The sequence below is a fragment of the Antechinus flavipes genome, chromosome 3 (assembly GCF_016432865.1).
Source record: "Antechinus flavipes isolate AdamAnt ecotype Samford, QLD, Australia chromosome 3, AdamAnt_v2, whole genome shotgun sequence".
In the NCBI taxonomy this organism is placed as follows: Eukaryota; Metazoa; Chordata; class Mammalia; order Dasyuromorphia; family Dasyuridae; genus Antechinus; species Antechinus flavipes.
The window spans coordinates 248906993-248931161 of NC_067400.1; the positions used below are offsets into that span (position 1 = coordinate 248906993).

Genomic DNA, 24169 nt, shown 5'->3' on the forward strand with positions numbered 1-24169 from the left:
GATTATCATATCTTGTGTTCTAGAAACTATAGTGTTCTTAATGTATTTTAAGATAGCATTTTTTTGTGGTTCTCTTTCTATGATTTTATCCAAGTCATTGCTAAAAATGTAGAATGCATGAAGCTAAGAGTAAATCTCTATATGTTAGAGAAGAAAGAAAATGGAATCCAAAAGACCGCCCTCCAAGGTTGACTTTGGTTCCAGTTATTCTGTTATTTTGGAATCTTTACAATTATCTAGCTCATGTCTCTCCATCTTGTTCATAAGAAGTACATTGTCAAATATAAAGCTATGCCAAATATAAAATAGAGGTGAGCATTCCCCTATTCCAACAATCCAGTAACTGTCAAAAGAAAAGGAAATTAAAATGATCTAGCATGACCTGTTCTTGTGGAAATTATTTTGACCTCTAATGATTACTTATTTCCCTTTCATAAACTATTTTAAAATAACATGATCTGCCCTTTTTGCCAATAATCAAAGTGAAAATTGCTTTCCTGTGTTTTTCAGATACTTCTATCTTTTATTTTAAAAATTAGCAAAATCCCAGGAAACACACACACACACACACACACACACACACACACACACACACACACACAACAATGGGAAATTAGTTCAATCTAGAACCCACAAAAGACATTCAAGTTTTTTGTATAAGTCTGAGAACATGGACTCCTCAAGTAGGAAAATATATTTGGTGTTGCTTGACAGGCTCTCCCTATCACCTTTTCACCCTAAGAACAATCCACAAATTGAAAGTGACTTTAACACCAGTACTCTTTTACTTCAGTTTTTTTTTTTTTTTTTAGTTCAGATTAAATGAGGCATTCACAATTCACAATTGAGTAGTTAACAAAAGGAGCTTTGTTTTGCTCTAACATGGTAACGATAGACAACAAGGATGGCACTTAACTTTTCTGGTCTCAGCCTCTCACATCTCCCAATAGACAGGGTCTGGTCATCAGGACAAGATATATTAAACAGTACAGAGGCTCACACATCTTCAGGAATCCATAAAGTCTGAGGGGCTGTTATGCCCTTAGGTGACTAGGAAACTGCATTCACAGAAGTCTTTGTTAATTAGGTTGATTAGGATAACAGTTTTGTCTCCTTTTTTAAGGAAAGTTAATCAGTGTTTCAGTAGATAAAAAGAAGAGGCTAGTTTTACTCCATATTCTGGGAGGAAGGAAAATAAATTATGTTAGAGAAACACTGGTAAAAAGCAAGTCTTTACACTACTGGTAGAGTGGAATGCAAAGAGAAGGTCTTCTACTTCTTTCTGTTGGGGTTGTAGCCTCTTTTTTCTTCCTACCTTGTGCCAGGGACAAGGTTTTGAGTAGGAAAAATAAGAAAAAATAACTCCACGATGTATGATGCTCAGGACCACCCAATATAGTGTGCCCTCATCAAAGAAGGTACTATTCTCTATGAGCAAAGCAGAATTGAATTAGCCCAAAGAAAACATGAAATATGCAAAATTAGAGAAAGCACTCCAAATGTTCATGTAGACTATTTGTGTCTGACTTGTGGCAGAGCATTTAAGCTCATATTGGTCTGATCAGCCAGTCAGCCTTACTGTAACTCGTTTCTAACATAGTGTGTCATTTTGGTTTTCTTCGAAAACAAAGGTCAATAGGTACAGATATGATGCTCAGGAAATTCTCCTTTTCTTGAAAGAAACAAGATCCCAAATTTGGGTCAGAATTTGAAACAGGATTTGGGTCACTTTAAATAATTAGTTAGATATTTGGTTTCCTAAAATTTCAAAGTTATTCGCAAATAAATAAAACTCATATTTTAAGGGTTAATGGTGTTAATATTTTTGTTGTTATTTCAAAATTGACAAACATCAACAAATATGAGTATTTTCATTTATAGGGAAGAATAGAAAAAAGGGATCTTACATAGAACTGTGAATCTCTTATGTATAGCTTATTCTTTTTAAAAGTATATAATGTATTTAATATAATATATAATGTTTCAAAGTCATCCTGTTTCTCTGTTTTCCTCTGATCCTCCTGTTTTATACTGTGCTTTTTTGAAATGATTCGTTGATGCTCTTATTCTTTTTTTTGTTCTCTTATTATCATCCCCGCCTTCCCTTGATTCTCCTTCTTAAAGACTAACAAAACAAAAACATTCTCTTAAAAGCAATAAGCTTAGTTAAGTAAAATATATCAATACATTACATATATCCAAAAGTGTATGTCTTATTCCATCTTTAATCCATCACCAATCTGCCAAGAAGGGAGAAGTAATTTCATTTTCTATTCTTTAGAGTCATAGTCATTGCATTAAACAGTTACAAAGTCGATCAAAGTTTTTTAAAACTATATTATTGTTATTTTATAAGTTATTTTCCTCTTCCACTTCATTTTCTGTCAGTTCAAATGCCCAAATCCTCTCAGAATTTTTTTTTGAATCTGTCCCTTTCATTATATCTTATGGTGCAATATTTCCCATTATACATTATAATTTGTCTACCCATTCCACAATTGATGAATACAATTTAGTTTCCAGTTCTTTGTTACAACAAAAAAATGTACTATGAATATATGAATCTCTCCTCCTCTTCCTTTTAACTTTTCAGGCCAAAAAATGTAATAGAATTTAAATTTTAGAATAACAGTCTAGAGAAAAAAATACTTACGAAAAATAGCAATTGTAAACTGAATAGCTAAATTTCATAAAGCATGAAAAAAAAAGCATTTTGGATAAAACCCAATTGTTAATGGAAAAGTGATAGAAGGACATTTTTACCTTGTGAGGAAATAAAGAAAAGGCAATAGCTGTTGCCAGTAACCCTGTTAAAAACTCAACTTTTCTCTCTCATAAACTTGTAGTAAGCCTAAAAAAGCAGAGCATTATTAGACTTCTGAACCATTATTTATAAATTGCCCCCATAACCATAGATCTGGCAAATCCATCAAAAATAAAAACAAGAAAGCCTATCAGCCATATGAGAGTTGGGTGTGGAAGAATAGTGCAGCTCCCGGCCATGGAATACTTGAGTATCTTTCCCTTTGAGTATATATTACATTTCCCTATTCTGTATGTGTTCTTGAGAAGAATCTTGCTATGCTAACTGAAAACCTCTGAAAAACATATCCTGAACCAAAGTGTTTAATTGCATAATGCTTTGCCACAAAGTCATCTGCATCCCTGATGATTGGATCCTCGTTGATTTTTAGTTAAATTGATAAATAAATATGTTTTAATGTTGCAATGGGAAAGAATTAAAGTACCTTTCTTCCTATCTTAATAGCATTTATGTATTTAGTAGTATAACTTTAACTTCTCAGAGATGATGAACCTGCCTTTTTTCTCTAATATTGTGATTTTCAGATCAAATACTAACAGTGATTTCATGTGTTAGATGAGTAGGGTAACTTAGGCAGATGGAGTCTTATAATAACTTCACCTACTCTATGGCTAGTTGACTATTTAATCTATGAATAAAACCATTCCAATCTGTTCCTAGAATTGTAATTTATGGAATGTTTCTAGTGCAGATTGAGCTATTTGTTATTAAATCTAGAAATATCTTCTCTACCTTCTGATTTATTACTTAGGTTCTTTTTGATGCTTATAAAAATGGGTACTTGAGTGACATTGCCTTGGATGACATTAGTCTAGCAAATGGGATTTGCAATAAGAGTCCATATCCAGAACCAACCCTGGTGCCAACTCCACCACCAGAGCTTCCTAGTAAGTATCCCAGCTAAATACACTTTCCCCCATTTTTCTAATTTTGACATTTTCATGTTAGATTCTGAGTTTGAGTTATACATTTTCCATTTTAAACTAGCTAATAATTTGTGGAAATTAAAAGGGATTTTAAAACATAGACACATATGAGATGGCTTAAGATGTCCTACAATTCATGCTTTCCTTAAGGAAATTGAAATCACTTTAGCTTATTTGCTTGCCATATTTCAGGAGGCATAAGGTAATGTATTAAGTTCTGGGCTTGGAATCAAGATTCAAATTCCATCTCTGACATGAACAAGTCCCATAATTTCTCAGGCTACTAGCTCCTTGTCTTAGATAGTGATTTGCATTAATGGAAAGCATCTCTATATGCTTGAAATCATAGATTCTTAAGAATATTTCTGAATCATATTGTTAAATCTGCAAACCCTTAAAGCCCTTATATCCTTTTCAGGTTAATAATCACAACTTCTTCATCTTGTACTTATGAAATTAATTTTTTTAAACTAAGTACCAATTTTTATATTTAAGGGTTAACCCTTTTAAATAACATTCACCTTAGTAAAGAAAAATCAAGGATTCTCTTTCATCCCTGCCAAACTCAAGCTATTAATGTTTCATGCCTTTAATTACTTGATATTCCCTAGGAAAATTTTAAGCTATCTCCTTCTGTGAATATTTAAAAGGAATTTCTTTTTGTTAAAGCTCAACTGCTTTAAAACTTTTTCATCTCAAAAAAAAAACTATTCCATTTATCCAGATGGTACAATAAATGCAATGTTATGCACAATCAAATAGACTTAATACAAGCAGCATGTTGGAAGCAAAATTTCCTAACTTCTTGCCAAAAGGTTGTCTGAGTTATCTTGTAACTGTCTATCTGCAGAGTAAGCAATTAATTATAGCATAAATATTGAAGAAAGTAGCTCCAGGGAATAGTCGAATGCAGGCATTTAGCATTAGTAAACTCCAACAATCCCCTGGTCCTGTCAAATACTTTAATTTAACTCTTCCCTTAGCTACAAGAAGCATATCTAAAAATAGTGAATAACTAAAATGTGTCAAATGATATTTCATGAGCTTTAGTTGTCCTATTAAAGAACACATGTAAGTGAATTGGTATCATCATAATTAAAATTGTGATTTTTCTCAAACTTTCCCAATGATTTGTTTCTGGAAAGCATCTGTACAATTTGTTAAACCAGTGATAAAAATATCTTGAATTTAAGATTCATTTCAAAAAAATTATTAAAATTTTTAAAACCAGTGACCAACTTGAGGCTATTTCATTTATCAGAAAAGTATCCAGAGAATTGGCTGCTTTGATTAGCTCATTAAAATGATCTCATTCTGGATTGTTTATATCTCAAGTTACTTAACATTTATCTATGTGATAATATATATATATTTAAAATATATAATTCTTAGCCCATTCTTAGACTTCTAGCTATGAAATGGAAGATATATTCCTCATTTATTGCATGTTCACAGATAATGATAAAAGCATAGTTGTATATTGCATTGTGTGAGTTTTTTTTAATGGAAATAGTGCTTAAGTATTACATTTATTTGTAAGATGGACATTTTCATCTTCCATTTGGCAATAGCATAGTATGTATGTGTTTTACCTGCCCTCAAAGACCTTACATTTTTATTGGAAGACATAACAAGTATATAAGTGTGTAGCCCACTTATATGCAGATTTATTTTCCAGATGAAAGGTGACCCTCATGGGTTTCAGGAAGCCTCAGGAACTTTTGAACTACAATGTAGAGGGATGAGGGAAGCTGACACAGTTGGTGAAGGATGCTGCTAACCAGAACTAAATATAATCATGAACAATTGGATCCTTGTTTAGCTCATTGGATCTATTTAAGTAGTTATCTCCCCAGACAGAATTTTTGGTGTGCTTGAATATAGTTGCCTTGCTGCTCTGATAAATTTAGCCACTCTCCATTTCCTCTCTTTTCTGCTTGGTGAACTAGCATCAATAGCCTTAAGGATTAATCTATTTTCTTTAAACCTTATTTATCTGTTGTCTGTATTTTTATAATGGGCTTTGTTTCCAAATAAAGATTAGCTAAATTTTATTTATTCTGAGTGAACTGTTCCATATAAAGGCATAGACAATGCAGCAAACAGGGAAGACAAAAAGGAACTTACTAGAACAATTGCCCTAGACTTTATTTGTTTATTGGTGATGCATTAGGGTTAAGTGAGTTGCTTAAAATCACACAGATGGTAAATGTCTAGTATCTGAAGCCATATTTGAACTCAAGTCTTCCTGTCTCCAGGGTTGGTGCTCTATACACTTATCCACCTAGTTGTCTGCCCTAGACTTTAAAGAGAAAAAAATATATGCAAGCTTATATTGAATGTGTTCTCTCTCTCTCTCTCTCTCTCTCTCTCTCTCTCTCTCTCTCTCTCTCTCTCTCTTTCTCTCTCTCTCTCTCTCTGTCTCTGGAGTTATAAAGAGAACTTCAAAAGGGAAAATTTTTTTACCTGAGGAAAAGAAATTTTTGGCCAGAATCTTTTCACTGCTTGAAGTAAATACATTTTATTTTCTTATTCTTAATTCTGGTATTTTTTTCCCCAATTTTATCTGTATGCTAACTTCCATTGTGCAGATGCACCCTACTACTTCATTGCTTATAAATATTAAACCTTTATAAATCTGAATAAACTAGTTAAATTATTTGATCAGCTTATGAATTGTTTTTTGTGATCATTGACTATATATTGGCATAATGGATAAATATTGTGAATCTTTAAGATATACTTAGAGTACATTGTCCTTTTTTAAATGCTAATATTCTGAAAGGATCAATAATATTGAGAATAGACCCTGAGCATGAGAATGAAGACATTATAAATGTTTTAGAGTAAGAAAGATTAGAACAAGCTATGTATAGATACCAAAAGCAGTAAACATTTAACATGTACAGTGTATACTAGCAGCCCTAATATCAATCTCTAATATTCCAAACAAAATATAGGTAGGAAGTGGCATATATTTGTTTGCTCTATGATTTTCTGTAGAGATACACAAGTTATATAATAAACTTGTGACATTACTAAATGAAGATGATAACAAACATAGCATGTAAGTTCAACTTTGGTATTACATTTGGCTTATTAATAAGTAAACATTTATATAACTTTATTGTTTGAAAAGAACTATATATATATTCTTATTTGATCCTCACAATGGCCCAAGGAAATAGCTGCTATTGCTATCTACAATTTAAAAATGACAATATTGAGGCAGAGAGGTTGTGGCATAAATCACCAGGATCAAAAAAGCTAGTAAATATCTGAGAAGAGATTTGATTCCTGATTATAGGGGTACTGTTTCACCTAACTGCCTATTAGTAGAAAGCTAAGTAGGCATCTAGGGAGATGTAATATCCTTAGGTCAGTTAGCCAAATCCAAGGTAAACTTACTCTGTCAGTGAAAAAAAGATCACTAATACATCAAAGAGAGGGTCAGAAGGGTTAGTGCTACTGCTCCTATGTCATATGCAGAAAACTTATGTGAATATAAGAAAGGGGAGGGATTACTGGATCAGCTACAGATGTCTCACCTGATTGGACTTAAAGGATTAGAAACTGTCATGGCAGAATGGCCAAAATTAGAAACTTTCTTAACAGAAAAGCCATCTCTTCCTGAGAAAACTGGATTACACAGTTGTCAATTTCATTAAAAAATAAATTGGAGGATTTCTCATACCATTAAGAAGATTAATGGTGACACATAAATGGAAAAGTTTTGGGGTTTTGGTAAAAGAACAGGGAAAAATGATAGGTTGGTAACCCAGATATAATATGGGTTCTTTACAAAAACTTGAAAAATGTTTTTATAATAGTGAAAGGTCAAAGTAGATACAGTATAAAGTTGTGGTTTCTGCATTTCAATAGCCAATTGACTTTATTCTCTATGTAGACATCAGATTATGGAGATTAGTAGAAATAAGGGCTATAAACCCATAGAGAAGAATGATATCTAATTGGAATTAGTGTGCAAGGCTTGAAAAACAGTGAATTGATAAGGACAGATTTTAATGAGAGAATTTAAGTAGAACCCATTTTGTTTTAAATAATGATTAGAATCCATGGAGAAGATCCAGTGAAAATCAGAAGGAATCCCATTAGGAAACCTGAATCAAATGATTCAATCAGTGAAGTAGAGTTTGAGATATTTGACTTTGGAGAATCAGTTATAGAGATGGTGAAAGAAGAGAGAATATATGTATGTAGACTATTAGATTTTGCATAAAACAACAACCAACCTAGCAGCAATGTGCACTGACATACTATATTAAGAGTTCAAAATGTCCTGGATTGCCTCAAGTCAGGTAGTCAGTGGTTTACTGTTTTGAACATATGCAGTGGACATTATAAAATTTGTATAGCAGAGAAAGATAAGGGAAAACAGCTTTTATTTCCCAAACTGGATTTTTTTTCCAGCTTGAATATATGTATCAATGCATTTTGGAGATACCTTCCACCTTCCAAAATTGATGGAATAAGTAGTTAAAGATAAAAAGATTGAGGAGCCAAGATGAATGAGAGTAGACAGGTCTTTGAGCTCTTCCTAGCATCCCTCAGGTCAATACCAGATAAAGCCTCTGAATAGTTTTGGAATGACAGAGCAAACATTTGGAGAATAACAAACTTCCAGCAGAAGATATTTTGGAAGAATATAGCAATGTTTGCTACTCTGTCCTAGTTGAGAAGCCAGTGGATCAGAAACTAGCTGTGAGACCTCCAACACAACTACAGAAGGCAAATAGTGAGTCCCTGTACCTCAGCATAACACAAGGCTTGGCCATGCCTACCCAGTACAGGAAGGAAGCTGGTAGCACCAACCCCAGGGGAGCATGAAGCTACTCTTATCTGTAGAGGAAGCTTGGGACAATCTTCCCTTTTTCCTAAGATTCCCAGATCTTAACCTTTGAAAATGAGGAAAAAGCCAAAAGAGCTCTGACCATAGAGAGCTTTTATGGACACAGAGAAGAATAGACTTCAAATCCTGAGGATACTAAAGGCAAAACATCTCCAGATGAAGCCTCAAAGAGTTATGTAAGTTGGACTCCATCTCACAAGGCTCTTTTGGAAGAATTAAAAAAGAATCTTAAAAGAGAGTTAGAAGAAAAATGGGAAAAGGAAATGAGAGCTCTAGAAAAGGAAATATAAAAAAATCTGAAAAAAAAAACATTCCTTAAAGAATAGTTTTGACGAAATGGAGAAAGAAAACAAGTCCTTGAAAAAAAGAATTTGTAAAATGGAAAAACAACCCAATGAACAAAAGAAGTGATTTAAAACTTCAATTGGCCAAATGCAAAAGAAGATAACTGAACTGAAAAAAATAATTCATTAAAAATTAGAATTGAACAAATGGAAGTGAATGACTTATTGAGGTATCAAGAATTGGTCAAACAAAACAAAACAAAACAAAAAAGGAAAAATTGAAAAGAATGTAAAAAACTTTATCAGAAAAACAACTGACTTGAAAAATGGATCCAGGAGAGACAATCTAAGAATTATTAAACTACCTGAAAACTATGATGAAAAAAAGAGCCTAGATAACATTTTTCAAGAAATCATCAAGGAAAACTGCCCTTATGTCCTAGTACCAGAAGATAAAATAGTTATTGAAAAGAATTTATCAATCATCTCCTTAAAGAGACCCCAAAATAAAAACTCCAATGAATTATGTAGCTAAATTCTAGAATTATCTTATCAAAGAAATATGAATTTCTTGGAACCTACAACACATTCAGTGATTCAAAAGAGAAATGAGAATTGTGAAAGCAGAATTTAAGTGCTATACAGAAAAATAATAGAAATATTGAAATGTTAGATGAAAAGTCTCACCAGGGAAACAAGAAAGACAATAGATAGGGAATACAAATACACAAACGTGCAGGGCAATCTGGAAGAGAAGAAAAAAACAAGAACATTAAAAATATATATTCACGATGCACAAAAAAAGCCACACTAATCTTTTTTTTAAATAAAGCTTTTTATTTTCAAAACATATGCACGGATAATTTTACAACACTGACTCTTGCATAGCCTTGTGTTTCAGATTTTCCACTCCTTCCCTCCACCCTCTTCCCTAGATGGCAAGAAATCTAATATATGTTAAACATGTTAAAATATGTTAAATCCAATATGTATAAGCATATTTATACAATTCTCTTGCTGCACAAGAAAAATCAGATAAAAAAAAGTAAATGGGTAAGAAAACAAAATGCAAGCAAACAACAACAATAAGAGTGAGAATATTATGTTGTGATCCACATTCAGTTCCTACAATCCTTTTTATGGGTGCAGATAGATCTCTTCATCACAATACCATTGGAACTGGCTTGAATCACCTCAATGTTGATAAGAGCTATGTCCATCAGAATTGATCATTGTATAATCTTGTTATTGATGTGCACAATGTTCTCCTGGTTCTACTCACTTTACTTAGCATCAGTTCATATAAGTCTCTCCAGGTTCTCTAAAATCATCCTCCTGATGGTTTCTTATAGAACAACAATATTCCATAACATTCATATACCAACTTATTCAGCCATTCTCCAACTGATGGGCATTCACTCAGCTTCCAGTTTCTTGCCACTACAAATTGGGCTGCCACAAACATTTTTGCACATGTGGATTCCTTTCCTTCCTTTAAGATCTTTTTGGGATATAGGCCCAATAGAAACACTGCTGGGTCAAAAAGTATGCACAGTTTGATAACTTTTTGAACACAGTTCCAAATTGCTGTCCAGAAGGGCTGGATCCATTCACAACTCCACCAACAATGTATTAGTGACCCAGTTTTTCCACCTCCCCTCCAACATTCATCCTAGTCTTTTCCTGTCATCTTAGCTAATCTAAGAGGTGTGAAGTGGTATCTCAGACTTGTTTTAATTTGCATTTCTTTGATCAATAGTGATTTAGAGCACCTTCTCATATGATTAGAAATAGTTTTAATTTCTTCATCTGAAAATTGTCTGTTCATATCCTTTGACCATTTATCAATTGTAGAATGGCTTGAACTCTTATAAATTCATGTTAGTTCTCTATATATTTTAGAAATGAAGCCTTTACCAGAACCCTTAAATGTAAAAATGATTTCCCAATTTATTGCTTCCCTTCTGATCTTGTCTGCATTAGTTTTGTTTGTAAAAAAAAATGTTTCAACTTAATATAATCAAAATTATCTATCTGGTATTCAATTATGAGTCCCAGTTCTTCTTTGGACACAAATTCCTTCCTTCTCCACAAATCTAAGAGGTAAACTATCTTAAGTTCCTCTAATTTGCTTATAATATCACTCTTTATGTCTAAATCATGAACCTATTTAGATTTTATCTTGTTATATAGTGTTAGGTATGGGTCGAGCCCTAATTTCTTCCATATTAGTTTCCAATTTTCCCAGTACTTTTTGTCAAATAGTGAGTTCTTAACCCAAAAGCTGGGGTCTTTGGGTTTGTCGAACACTAGATTACTATAGTCATTGACTATTTTGTCCTGTGATCCTAACCTATTCCACTGATCAACTACTCTATTGCTTAGCCAGTACTAAATGGTTTTGATGACTACTGCTTTATAATATAGTTTTAGGTCTGGCAGGCTAAGCCACCTTCATTAGCATTTTTTTCATTAATGCCCTTGAAATTCTTGACCTTTTGTTCTTACAGATGAACTTTGTTACTATTTTTTCTAGATCTGTAAAATAATTTCTTGGGAGTTTGATTGGTATGGCACTAAATGAGTAGATTAATTTAGGTAGTATGATCATTTTTATTATATTCAACTCAGCCTACCCATGAGGACTTAATATTTTTCAAATTCATTAGATCTGATTTTATTTGTTGGAAAGTGTTTTGTAGTTGTAGTTGTATAGTCCCTGACTTGCACTTGGATAGATTCCCAAATATTTTATACTATTGACAATTATTTTGAATAGAGTATTTTTTGGTATCTCTTGCTGCTGGACTTTATTAGTAATATATAAAAATGTTGATGATTTATGTGGATTTATTTTGTATCCTGAAACTTTGTTAAAGTTTTGAATTGTTTCTAGTAGTTTTTTGGTTGATTCTCTAGATTCTTTAAGTATACCATCATATCATCTGCAAAGAGTGATAATTTGTTTTTTTCATGACCTACTCTAATTCTTTTAATCTCTTTCTCTTCTCTTATTGACAAAACCAACATTTTTAATACAATATTAAATAGTAATTGTGATAATGGGCAACCTTGTTTCACTCCTGATATTAGTAGGAATCGTTCTAGTTTGTCCCCATTACATATGATGTTTGCTGATGGCTTTAAATAGATGCTACTGATCATTTTAAGGAAAAATAAATTTATTATAACTTATTTCCTCTTCTGTTAACCTGGACAATCTGTATTTTTGTGGGTATTCCTCTTTTTCATTTAGATTATCAAATTTATTGGCATATAGTTGGGAAAATAACTCCTAATCATTGCTCTAATTTTCTTTTCATTGGTGGAAAGTTTTCTCTTTTCATTTTTGAGACTGACAATTTGATTTTCTTCTTTACTTTTTCTAATCAAATTAACTAAATGTTTATCTATTTTATTGATTTTTAATAAAACCAATTCAGTTTTATTTATTAATTCAATAATTTTCTTATTTTCAATGTTATTAATCTCCCCTTTTATTTTCAAAATTTCAAATTTGATATTTAATTGAGGAAAACCACACTAATCTTTAAGAATCATTGGTTTCCCAGAAGAATTTACTAGGACATAAAACCTTAGCATAAAAAGAGAAATAATAGAAGAGAACTGCCCAGAATTTCTAAATATGAAATTCCAAATGAAAGAATTCTCAGCTTGCTTTCAGAGGAGATCCTACTGATGAATGCTAGTATAGGTGAAGAGAGATGCTCTGTGAAAGGAGATAAGGACCTTACACTTAGTATGACATGGGGGATTTGGTGCTTGAAAAGTTTACTTGTCCTCTTTGGAGAGGTGAAGAGTTATCATCTGGGGAATCTAAAATCTGGGGAAATGGAAACACATATAAGGAGGAAATTTTGAGGCAGATGGGGTAGGAAGTAAGCAGAAGAGGTATAGATCAGTAGTGAGATTTATAATCCATGCCATACTGGTAGAGGAGCCTAACCACGAGACATTGTCCTCTCTGACACAATAATGGGTATTGTTTTAAGTCTAAAGTGAAATGGAAAAAAAAAATCCATGGGACAAGATCTATGAGGCATAAAAGAAACCACCTAGAGGAGAGCACCTAGAATGGATATCTCACAAGTTTTGTTTGCTTGAGTAATTCAAAGAAAAGGGAATCCAGATAATTATAGGTATTATAAATCAGTTAATGGAAGTCTGGATTAATCAAAAGAGAAGCTGGATAATGAAAAAAAGCAAAAGAAATCCTTCTTGGAAAGGAGTAAAAAAATGAAAATTTACAAACTAATAAACAGGATTAGTTGAAGGAGAAAAGAGGAAAAGAGAATATATTTGAAAGAGGGAAAAAAAGGAGGTGGGTGAAAAATGTATATAATCAGAAAAAGGTAATAGAGAAAAAGGAACTAATAAATAAAACCCCAAAAGGAAAGGGATAACAAACATAGAGGAACAAGAAAGGAGAGATTTTAGGATAAGAAATGAAGTAGTTCACTAGGAAAAAAATTGTATCAAATTTCTCTAATAAAATAGACATAGACATCTATGTATGTATGTATATCTATATGTGTGTGTGTATACACATACACACATTTCTTAACCAGTACCAAACAAATGATGTTTATCAGAAATGGGAAGCAACACTGACCAACTATAAATAAGGTATTCATAATAGATCAAGAAAAACTAATGTGGTTGTAAATGTCATATCCAAAACAGCACATGAAGGAGTATGGTAATATCTATAGAAAGAATGAAAGCTACGTGTGACAACCAAAGAAATGGACTACAAATATAGAGAAATGAGCAGCATACACAGAAAATACATAACAATTACAATAGGTAAATAGCAATAAACATAACTAACATTTACACAACATTCACTATGTGCTAGGCACAGTAACATTTTGCAAATAATTTCTCATTTGATACTCATAACAACTTTAGGAGGTAGGTATTGTTATTATACTTATTTCACAGATGAGGAAACTGAGACAGAGATTAAGTATCTTACCTAGTGTCACACAGCTCTGAGGCCAGATTTTAACTCAAGATCTATCATCATTCTAGGTACAGTACTCTATTCATTATGTAATCTAGCTGTCCCTAAATAGTTGTCTATTAGAAATAATGTAGGTAGATACTGTATTTAACAAAATAAAAAGACACAATTAGGAATGGATGTCTGTCATGTCCATCTAAAATAAAGAAGAGGACTGAGACAAATACCTATTTGTTATTTTATAATAATAATAAATCCTATTTATTTGTTTTCTCAGCACTCGAATCATCAGAGTAAGTACACTAAATTTTTAAAAAAGTACAATTATATTTCTTTCTGTTTGTCTGTTTAGAAGTCACCAGTTATATGCTTCTTATGTTTGAAGAAGAAAATTGAAGATTTAGGTACTACCAGTCACTGTAGTCACGCTACCACTATGTGAAGATTGTCACCTTCCTCTTATCTCCTTGTCCTTTCTCAAAAGATCCTCAAAAACTTCTAGTGTTGGAGGCAATCTCTGCTTTCCAGTCATTTCCCATTAGCTTCTTCTCTTTTCAAGTCAGAAGAAACACAATTCCCAAGGCCTTTAACACTAGAGGTTACCTTCTGCAAAGCCAATTTAAGTTTTATCCAAGGGTTATTATTCTAGCAAACATATAGAATTTGTCTTCACTGACTTTTTATCTCTAGAAAATAGATAACATGTTTCTTTTATTAGAAACATAATCTTATACTGAAGGCATATCCCACCAGGAGCCAAGAATTAAAGTTGCTAAAATATAAGAAGAATACTTGGAAATGAACTTATTTCTTATAAGGACATATTCAGAACTAAGTAGATTTGGAAAACACACTGCTCAAAGGAAAGTTAGCTTTGGTTGGTATTGATGGTCAATAAACATTTATTAAATATTTTCTGTGTGCCAGGTACTGTGTTATGCTCTGGTGATACAAATAAGCCCTCTGCCCCTAAGATGCTTAGAATTTTGTAGGGGAGAAGAATATATAAAATGAAGCTACAAAAGAAGTAGAGACTCACCAGAGAAAACGCTACGCAGGAGCACAAAATCCATAAAGTCAAAAGCAAGCAGAGCAGCTGGTGAGAAATGAAGCCAGTTGAAAAATTCTGACATTTGGGGAGGAGTTTATTATTTCAGCCTGTAAGAGGGAAGAGGCAGCTGAGAGTGCTGGGGAAGTGTTGAGAAATCTAGGATAATTCCTTACTACCCTCAAAGGGATCTACAACCTGAACATTTCAACCACAGCCTGATGAATGTTCTAACGACACGGAAATCTTTGTATATGTGTGTACAATTCCACGAGAAGTATGCTGTAAGAGACAGGATGGAATAGGATCATTTGTGCATGTAGAAGAATTATCCTAATGAAAAAAAAAGGCCACCTTTTTGTGGTATAGGAATGAAAGAGAAGGGAGAAAGAAATATGGGAAACTTGAGGAGAGATCTAAAGGTTTGGAAGAGCTATATGATGAATGGGAAAGTGAATTGATTAAGGAAATGTGAAATGATTGCCTTGTTTCAATCAGAGCCTGATGGAAATTATTTAATACACATTAGTAGAAGACCCAAATAGCAGTTTTATGATTTAAAGATAATAGCAAACTAAAAAGCTGTGATTTGATTTTTTCTTATTAGCAAGAGAACAAAATTTTTAAATGATTATAGGGTAATTGAAATAGATGTAATGAAGTTTATGATTGTGTCTAATACATTTGTAGTACTCACACAGGAAGTCTATGTTCAATTTTCCTAGTCAAACAAAGATAATTCAGGCTTCCTTTTTAAAAAAATGTTTAAAATATTATTTTATTTTTCTAAATATATGTAAAGATAGCTTTTAACATTCATTTTTGTAAAACTGTGTTACAAATTTTTCTCCCTCCCTTCCTTACCCTTCCCCTCCCCAAAACAGAAGCAGTCTGATACTGGTTAAATATGTGTTATCCTTTTAAACATATGTCCATATTTAATATGTTGTATAGGAAAAATCAGACCAAAAGGAGTAAAAAGTATGACAAAGAAAAAAAACAACCAAACAAAACCCCAAAAGATGAAGATACTATGCTTTGATCCACTTCGGTCTCCATAGTTTACTCTCTGGATTCAAATGGCATTTCCCATCCCAAGTTTATTAGAATTGCCTTGAATCACCTCATTGTTAAGAAGAGCCAAGTCCAGTATAGTTGATCATCACATAATCTTCTTGTTACTGTGTATAATTTTCTCTTGGTTGTGCTTGCTTCACTCAGCCTCAATTCATATAGGTCTTTTCAGACTTTTCTTAAAGATGATCTGGGTTTCTATCTAGACTCATGAAGAATACTGGAACTGGGGTCAAATTTAAACAGGCTTATGGAATAGATGAAATTTACCTTTGAATATCTCCTCTATCACATGTCCATTGATCTATAGGAAAGTTAGCTGATAAAATTCATTTGCAATAAAGTTAAAATTTTAAGGTGATACATCTTTCAGGTTAATTTTCATTTTTAAAGAATCAGCTGCAGGAAAGAGTAAAGTTTAGTATGAAGAAGTTAATTACTAATAAGGATAATTTTAGGTACCAAAAATAAATAAAATTAGTTTGATGGTTATAGTTTGGGAAGAAATAAAGGTACTTTATAGCATCTCTCAAACTGAATCAAAAGCAATTACCCATATTGTCTGCAGATAAGTTTGGCCTTAGTTGGAAAGAGTGTTGTTAATAGTGTCTACTTATTGAAGAAACTAATTAACTCCCCAAGTATTATTTTGTTATTAAAAATAAAAGCATTCTAAACTTATTTTTATCTATTAAGTTAGTTTCATTAATTCTCCTTTTTAAAAAATCATATATATATATATATATATATATATATATATATTTCAGAATCTCTTTTGACTTACACATTCTTGTGTAATTTCATTGTTAGTAAAGTTTGATAATAACTTGAAAATTATTTACTCTCTCACTATCCACCAACAGCAATTTACTAATATATCTTCAATGTTCACTCTTTTAGCTGACTGTGGAGGCCCTCAGGAACTTTGGGAACCAAATACAACATTTTCTTCTATGAATTATCCAAATAACTACCCCAATCAAGCTTTCTGTAAGTCATGATTTCTTCTTATCATCAGAGAATTAGATATTTTTAAATTATTGTTTCAAATTTAAAAATCAGTTACAGACTTAGCAGATATAGTTTAATAGAATGTAAACTACACATGTTTGTTTAGGGGAAAAAAACAAGATAATGAAAAATATTACCAACAGCCCTAAAAAGATGAAGAATATGACAAATCTACCTAAATAAAAGAAATGGATCAAGGTTTGTTTTAAGAAAACCAAGAGCATTGAATATTGTTTGTTATGGAAAATAGTTCTGTAGAATGGATCAAAAGATAATTTTTATGTAAAACATATGATTTTTTATTCATTCAACTAATATCTATTGTGCATTTATTTTACACAAAATACTATGTGGCAATTCTCAAAAGAAGAGAATTTTCCTTTGAAACTAAAGTTCCCAGATTTTTGTCTAAGTGTAGGACTGTACTGATGACTCATTAATTACAATAATTTTTTTCAGTGAATGAAAGGAAGGTAGTAAGAAAGAAAAAGGAGAACAGAACACACAAAGTTTGCCATAGAAATACATTAGAAGAGAGAATAGAAAATAAACAGGAATATAGTTTCTGAGATTGATGATAAGTAAGACAAACTCCAGCTATAGGGGTTGGGTCATGGAGGGGGGAGGAATGTGTGCCAACGTGAAATTTAAAAGAAAAGAAAAAAAATTAAAACCTGTGATTATAGTCTGAAACAAGGAGAGAGAAGGACAAGGGAGAGAAGACAAACTGCATCAAGAATAGGTAACTAGGTAACTCTTTTATCTCACTGTCCTCTTCTTCGTAAAAAGGATGGCAAGTGTTAAAGAGTGTTAAAGTGTTAAAGAGATTTAAAATATAAGACAATAGGATAGATGAATAAGCATAATAGTCATAAATGTGAATGGAATAAACTCATTTATAAAATGTAATATGGTAGTAGATTGACTTAGAAAGAAAAAAAGAAATATGTTGGTATAGAAATACATTCAAGTAAACTTGTAGAAATTAAAAATTATATATAAGTAAAATAACAAGTTGCAACAAAATGTATTCTATTCCACTGAACTAAAAAAAAGCAAGGTAATAATCAGGATCTTAGACAAGGATAGCACAAAATAAGCATGATTAAAAAAAAAAAGAAAAGAAAAACGGGGAGATAAATTTTCCTTAAAGGCACTATATATAACAAATACTTATGTGTATATAATAGTATAATAAGTAAATACTTAGAAGAAAAGTTAAATGGAATTATAAATAGAAATTCAGCATACCAAAACTTTTGACTCCTTATTCCTTCTGATTACTCACATATAATCAGTTGCTAAGTCCTTTCACTTCTATATTATCTTTTTATGTCTATTCCTTGAGAGGCAAGATGATGTAATAGAATTAAGGTTGGATTTGGAGTCTGACATTACAAATGTCAAACATTATATATATATTTGTTAACTTCATAGAAAAAATAAAATAGAAGAAAAAAGAATGTTTTCTATTCAATATGATAAATTATAGCAAAAAGTTTCAAATTCATTTTATGCTTTCACCTGAAATAACATTATTAAATCTGTATGTTACTTCTAATCAGAGTTATTATGAAGTTAGCTGTTCATGAATGAAAAGTTATCCTGAAAGAGTTCTGAAATCCTTCTCAGCCAAAACTACTTCTCTGGATCATGCTAAAATATTAATTGTACCTCTAAATTAAGTTGTTGTATTTATCATATTTTAGGTGTCTGGTACTTAAATGCTGAAAAAGGAAAGAACATCCAACTTCATTTTGATATATTTGACCTAGAAAATGTTGCTGATGTTGTTGAAATCAGAGATGGTAAAGGTGACAACTCCACATTATTGGGTAAGTGCTTTCCATTGCATCATTTTAGCAAAGATTTTAGCATAGAATTCAGAACATCTGATTGGCTCATACAGGAATACTCATTCTATATAGCCTTTTTTAGGAAGGATGAAAGATCAGGGAAATGTTTTATATCTTGTGTGTTATTTATTATATACTCTTATTTGTTGTTGTTGCTCAGTTATATATAACTCTGTGACCCTAGCTATAGTTCATCAATACTGTCTATGGGAGTTTCTTAGCAAAGGTATTGGAATAGTTTGCCATTTTCTTCTCCAGTGGATTAAGGCAAACAGAGGTTAAATGATTTGCCCAGACTTGATTTGAATTTAGATTTTCCTGATTCCAGACCCAGCATTCTATCCAGTGAGCTTCCATATTCCTTTTGAAATCCATATGAAATAGATATTGAAGAAACAGTATGTCTCATCATCCAGGCATCTATCTTATTTCTTTCCATTATATGGATTTAATTGACAGCTTACTAGTATATCTCGCAGAAAATGTTTTAGAAAAATTGGAAAAAGTTATCAAAAGACATTGTTTGACCTCCATGTGGTCTTGGAGATATTTAATATTGGCTAGAAGACTGTACAGATAATCTCTGTCCCATCATAAGAAATGATGTAGCTTCTGAATCTAGATATTTATCACTATTCTCCCAGTCACAATTTCAACTATCTGATAGATATATCCACAAAAAAAAAGTTATAGCTGAAAAACCCAAACTCAACTCTTCATCTTCCTCTTTGGGGGAATTCATCAAACTTTCCTATATCTATTGATTGGGAATTCACCAAACTTTCCTATGCCTATTGATTTTACCACTATCATATGAGTCACTAAAATTCAAATCTTTAGAATTATTTTTTACTCTTTTTTTCTCCCTGATCTCCCAAATATAATCAGTCACTAAATCCTGTCAATTTCACTTCATCATCTCTTACATCTGACCATGACATAATGTAATTACAGAGTAATTACATAGTATTACATAGTGTAATGGACATGGAGTTGGATTTGAAGTTTGATGACTTATTTATTATCTTTGATTTGCCAACTACTATATAATCTTGGGCAAATCATTGCTTTAGTTTCTTATTCTTAAAAATGGGGAAATTGGACCAAATGAGCTCTAATGTCTTTTCGTGCTTGTTATCTATGATTTTGTCTTTACTTAACTCAGACATTAATCCCAGATCTTCACCTTGGAGTATTTAAAAAACTTCCTTATTGATGTCCCACTTCCTGTCTCCTTTCAATAATATAGCTACCTTCCAAAGTAATCTTCCTAAAGCACAGACTTACTTGACTATGGCATTCCTTGCCAGTTTACATTGCTCTTTATTATTTACAGGATAAAATTCAAACTTTTTATCCTGACATTTAAGATTCTCCTCAATCTGTCTATAATTTTCTGATGTATGTAACATTACTTCCCATCACAATTCCACATCTAGTTGCACTGGACTTTCAGTTACTCTTTAAATGCTACATATTTTTTCCTGATTCTATAAATTTATGCAGTATTTTTTCCCATTCTCCATTTCTAGAGTATATTTCCTCTTATTCTCTACTTTAAAGAATCTTTATTTTCTTTTGAGACTTCTGCATAGTTTTTTTTTTTCTGATCTCCAACTGACAATGTTACTTTTTAAAATTTTCTTATTTTGTCCGGATTCAGTTCAATTCAATAAATATTTATTGTATCTATTATTCTATGGGTTAAGTTTTTAAAATAAAAATCAAAAACCACCCCAGACCTCAAATGGCTTATTATCCCTTGTCCACAACATTCATTATCTTTTGTGATATTTGTCCATATAGATTCCATATACCACCACACCTCCCAATACAGTATAATCTTTGTGATGGCAAGACAAGTCTTATTGATCTCTGTATCTCAGCACTTTGCACTTAGTAAACACTGAATTGAGTGATTTCTTGAAAAACTTAAAGATAAACATTATCATTAAAGTCTAGAGCTTATAAAATCAAAAAGGATATGATTAGATAGCTTCAGATGTTCATTGAATCATAGCTTTGGTGATGAAGACACTTTGGAAACTGTCTAGTTCAGCTCCTTAATTTTGCTGATAAGAAATATTGAAGTCCAGTTTTTGATATAGTAAAAGTGTAATTTCAAAAGGTAGGTGAACGTCAAATAGTATTTCAGTACCAAGGTGAGTGATGTAAGGAGTTTTTCCATCTTTATGATCAGCAGCAAGATCCTCCTCCCCTCTAATACAGTATGCTATTATCAGTTTTATGAGAAAATCCTCTTAAGTGTACCAGCTTCTATTTTAATTTAGTGACAATTGCAAGGTATTTCCCACAGCAACTGCTCCTAGTATGACTAAAACATGGGTGCTTTTGTCCTCCAGTTTGTGCTAATTCAGTTTCAGTCTTAGCCCATGTAGTTAATAAACTATTATTAAGTTCCACATTGATAAAAGGACTCAATACGGCCTAATTGTTTACTTCTGTTCTTTCATACTTCCTTCTAGAATTTTATCTCTATTTGATAATAATAATGATGATGATTGCTAACATTTATCTAATGATTACTATACACAAGAGATTGTGCTAAGCACTTTATAATTATTCCCTCATTTGATCCTCATAGCAACTCTGAGAGACGGATTCTATTATTACCTCCATTTTACAGATGAGGAAACTGAAGTAAACAAAAATTAAATTACTTGCCCAGGGTTACAGAGGTCTTCCAGACACCAAGCCCAACACTCTAACCACTACAAACCTAGACCCTCTGACTCATAACTAAGGCCTGAATTATTCTGGCAAAATTTATCATCTTAAAGCTTTTTGGAAAATGTTGGGAAAATTCTTCCTGTGCAACAAGAGAACTGTACGGTTCTGCACACATATATTGTATCTAGGATATACTGTGATATATTTAGCATGTATAGGACTGCTTGCCATCTTGGAGAGGGGGTGGAGGGAGGGAGGGGAAAAATCGGAACAGAAGTGAGTGCAAGGGATAATGTTGTAAAAAATGACCCTGGTATGGGTTCTGTCAATAAAAAGGGTAAAAAAAAAATGTTGGGAACATTGCCAAGTAAAACTGCATATATATGCATATGTATATGTTACTTTTCCAGAGGTGATTGGTTGTAGGAGAGTGAGGGAATTTTGCTTTTTAGTTGAATCAGCAAAATTTTTCTTAAATTGCAAGATAAAGCAATTTTTTTTAGTAATCCTGATGGTGATTTCTTAACAGAGATACCCACCAATAGATATTGAAACTGATCTGTCTCTATTTTGACCTTAATCATTCATTCTAACATATTGACATAGATTAAGTGGCTTGTCTAAAGCCACATAGCTAGTAAATGAAGATTTAAATCACTGCTTCAAATCTTTTGTTCTTTTTACCACAAAGAAGTAAAAATTGATCTTCTAAAAGATCAAAGAATTAATTGGCATATTTGTTTAAATGGACCAGGTTCTTAGGTTTTATAGTTTCTTGAAGTAGCATTGCATACATTTACTAAAAATTTATTTTTCTTTGGAAACAGCTGTGTACACAGGCTTAGGTCCTGTAAAGGATGTATACTCCATTACAAACCAGATGACTGTGCTTTTCATCACTGATGAATTACTAAATAAAAGAGGGTTTTTAGCCAACTTCACTACTGGATATCACTTAGGAATGCCAGGTAAGTATACTTTGATACATATAACATATCAGGAAATATTTTGAAAATGTTGGATTTAAAATAGGATTAAATTAAATTTACTACTAACTAAAAGCTCACAACAATATATTATAACAATTTTACATTATGATCATAGAGAATATTTACCAGGAATGTGGGAATGGTTTAACTTAAAGAAAACTGTTATCATAATTGATTACATCAATAATAAAAGTTTTAAAAATCATAGAATTATATCAATGGATATAGAAAAAGCTTTTGATAAAGTTAAACACTCATTTCTATTAAAAACACTTGAAAGTATTGGTATAAATTATTTTTCCTTAATTTGACTAAAAAAAAAATCTCTAACATCATCAGCAAGCATTATTTATAATGGAGATCAACTAGAAACCTTCCCAGTAAGATCGGGTGTGAAACAAGGATGACCATTGTCACTAGTATTATTTAATATTATTTTGGAAATCCTAGCAGTAACAAAACTATTTCTTTTTTCAGACAATATAATGGAAAATTCCAAAGACTCAACTAAAAGTTAGTTGAACTGATAATTTTAGTAAAGTAACAATATATAAAGTAAATCCACATAACTCATCAATATTCTTGTAGGTCACAAGCCAAACTCTGCAAGAAGATATAGTAAAAGATATCCCATTTAAAATAACTCTACACAGTATTTACACCTGGGAGTATACCTGCCAAAACAAACCAAATTACAAAAAAACTTACAAATAAAATTAGTTTTAAATGATTGGAGATATATTAATTGTTCATGGATTGACATAACCATCATAATAAAAATGACAACTTTTCTTAAACTGATTTATAATTCAACACTATCCCAATTAAATTACCAAAAATAATTTTACTGATTAAGAGAAATTAATAACAAAATTCATTTGCAAGGACAAAAAGTCAAGAATATCAAAGGAAATAATGAAAAAAAGTAAAGGTTACATTAAATTTATCATATAGCATATTGATCATGTAGCATATATTTTCCTCTTTGGGGATATATATTATTCTCATATTAAGAAAGAATTAAATACTTTAAGGACATAATATTATATATCACATATAATATCATATTATATATGAATATATAACCTTAGCAAGGGGATATCAAACCTAAGAATCCAATTTGATCTAAATGAAAGAAGTAGTAGCCACAAATTAAGAATAATAAAAATAAAAGCAATAAGGTCCTTTATACTTGCATACCATTATTGTAACTCAGAGATATTTGAATATTGCAACAAGTTCATTATAAAAAGTAAACTTAACAATTCACCTGCCAGGACCATGCTATGAAGAGAGTAAAGGACATGGTTGTAACAATATCAAAACTATTCCTAAGGATATAGACAAAACTATCATAGACATAGTAAGATAAAGCTTCCTTAGTTCTGTTTGATTCCAGGTAAGAACCATAATTAATTTTTTGAAAGAGTCTATTTTTCAGAATTGTTAACACATTTGGGGTTAATCAGATGGAAAATTTTTCTGTTCAAAAGAAAAAGCACAATGGAGAAATTGAGACAAGAGAATCCTTCCATTACTCTCTTCTCAACCTTCCCAAGTACTGATATTTACTTGTAGCAATTCTCAGATTCCACTTTCTTTGAGTAAC

General features: G+C 31.7%; 1 protein-coding gene across 1 annotated transcript in view; it reads left to right on the forward strand.

Annotated features, from left to right (window-relative positions):
• The window catches only part of TMPRSS15 (transmembrane serine protease 15), a 142367-nt gene that overhangs the window by 81341 nt on the left and 36857 nt on the right, over positions 1-24169 (forward strand). Inside the window, exons 14-17 of the mRNA XM_051990586.1 lie at positions 3576-3711; positions 16914-17003; positions 18734-18859; positions 22399-22539. Of these exons, the coding sequence (XP_051846546.1) occupies positions 3576-3711; positions 16914-17003; positions 18734-18859; positions 22399-22539 (493 nt within the window). The remainder of the gene's footprint in view (positions 1-3575; positions 3712-16913; positions 17004-18733; positions 18860-22398; positions 22540-24169) is intronic.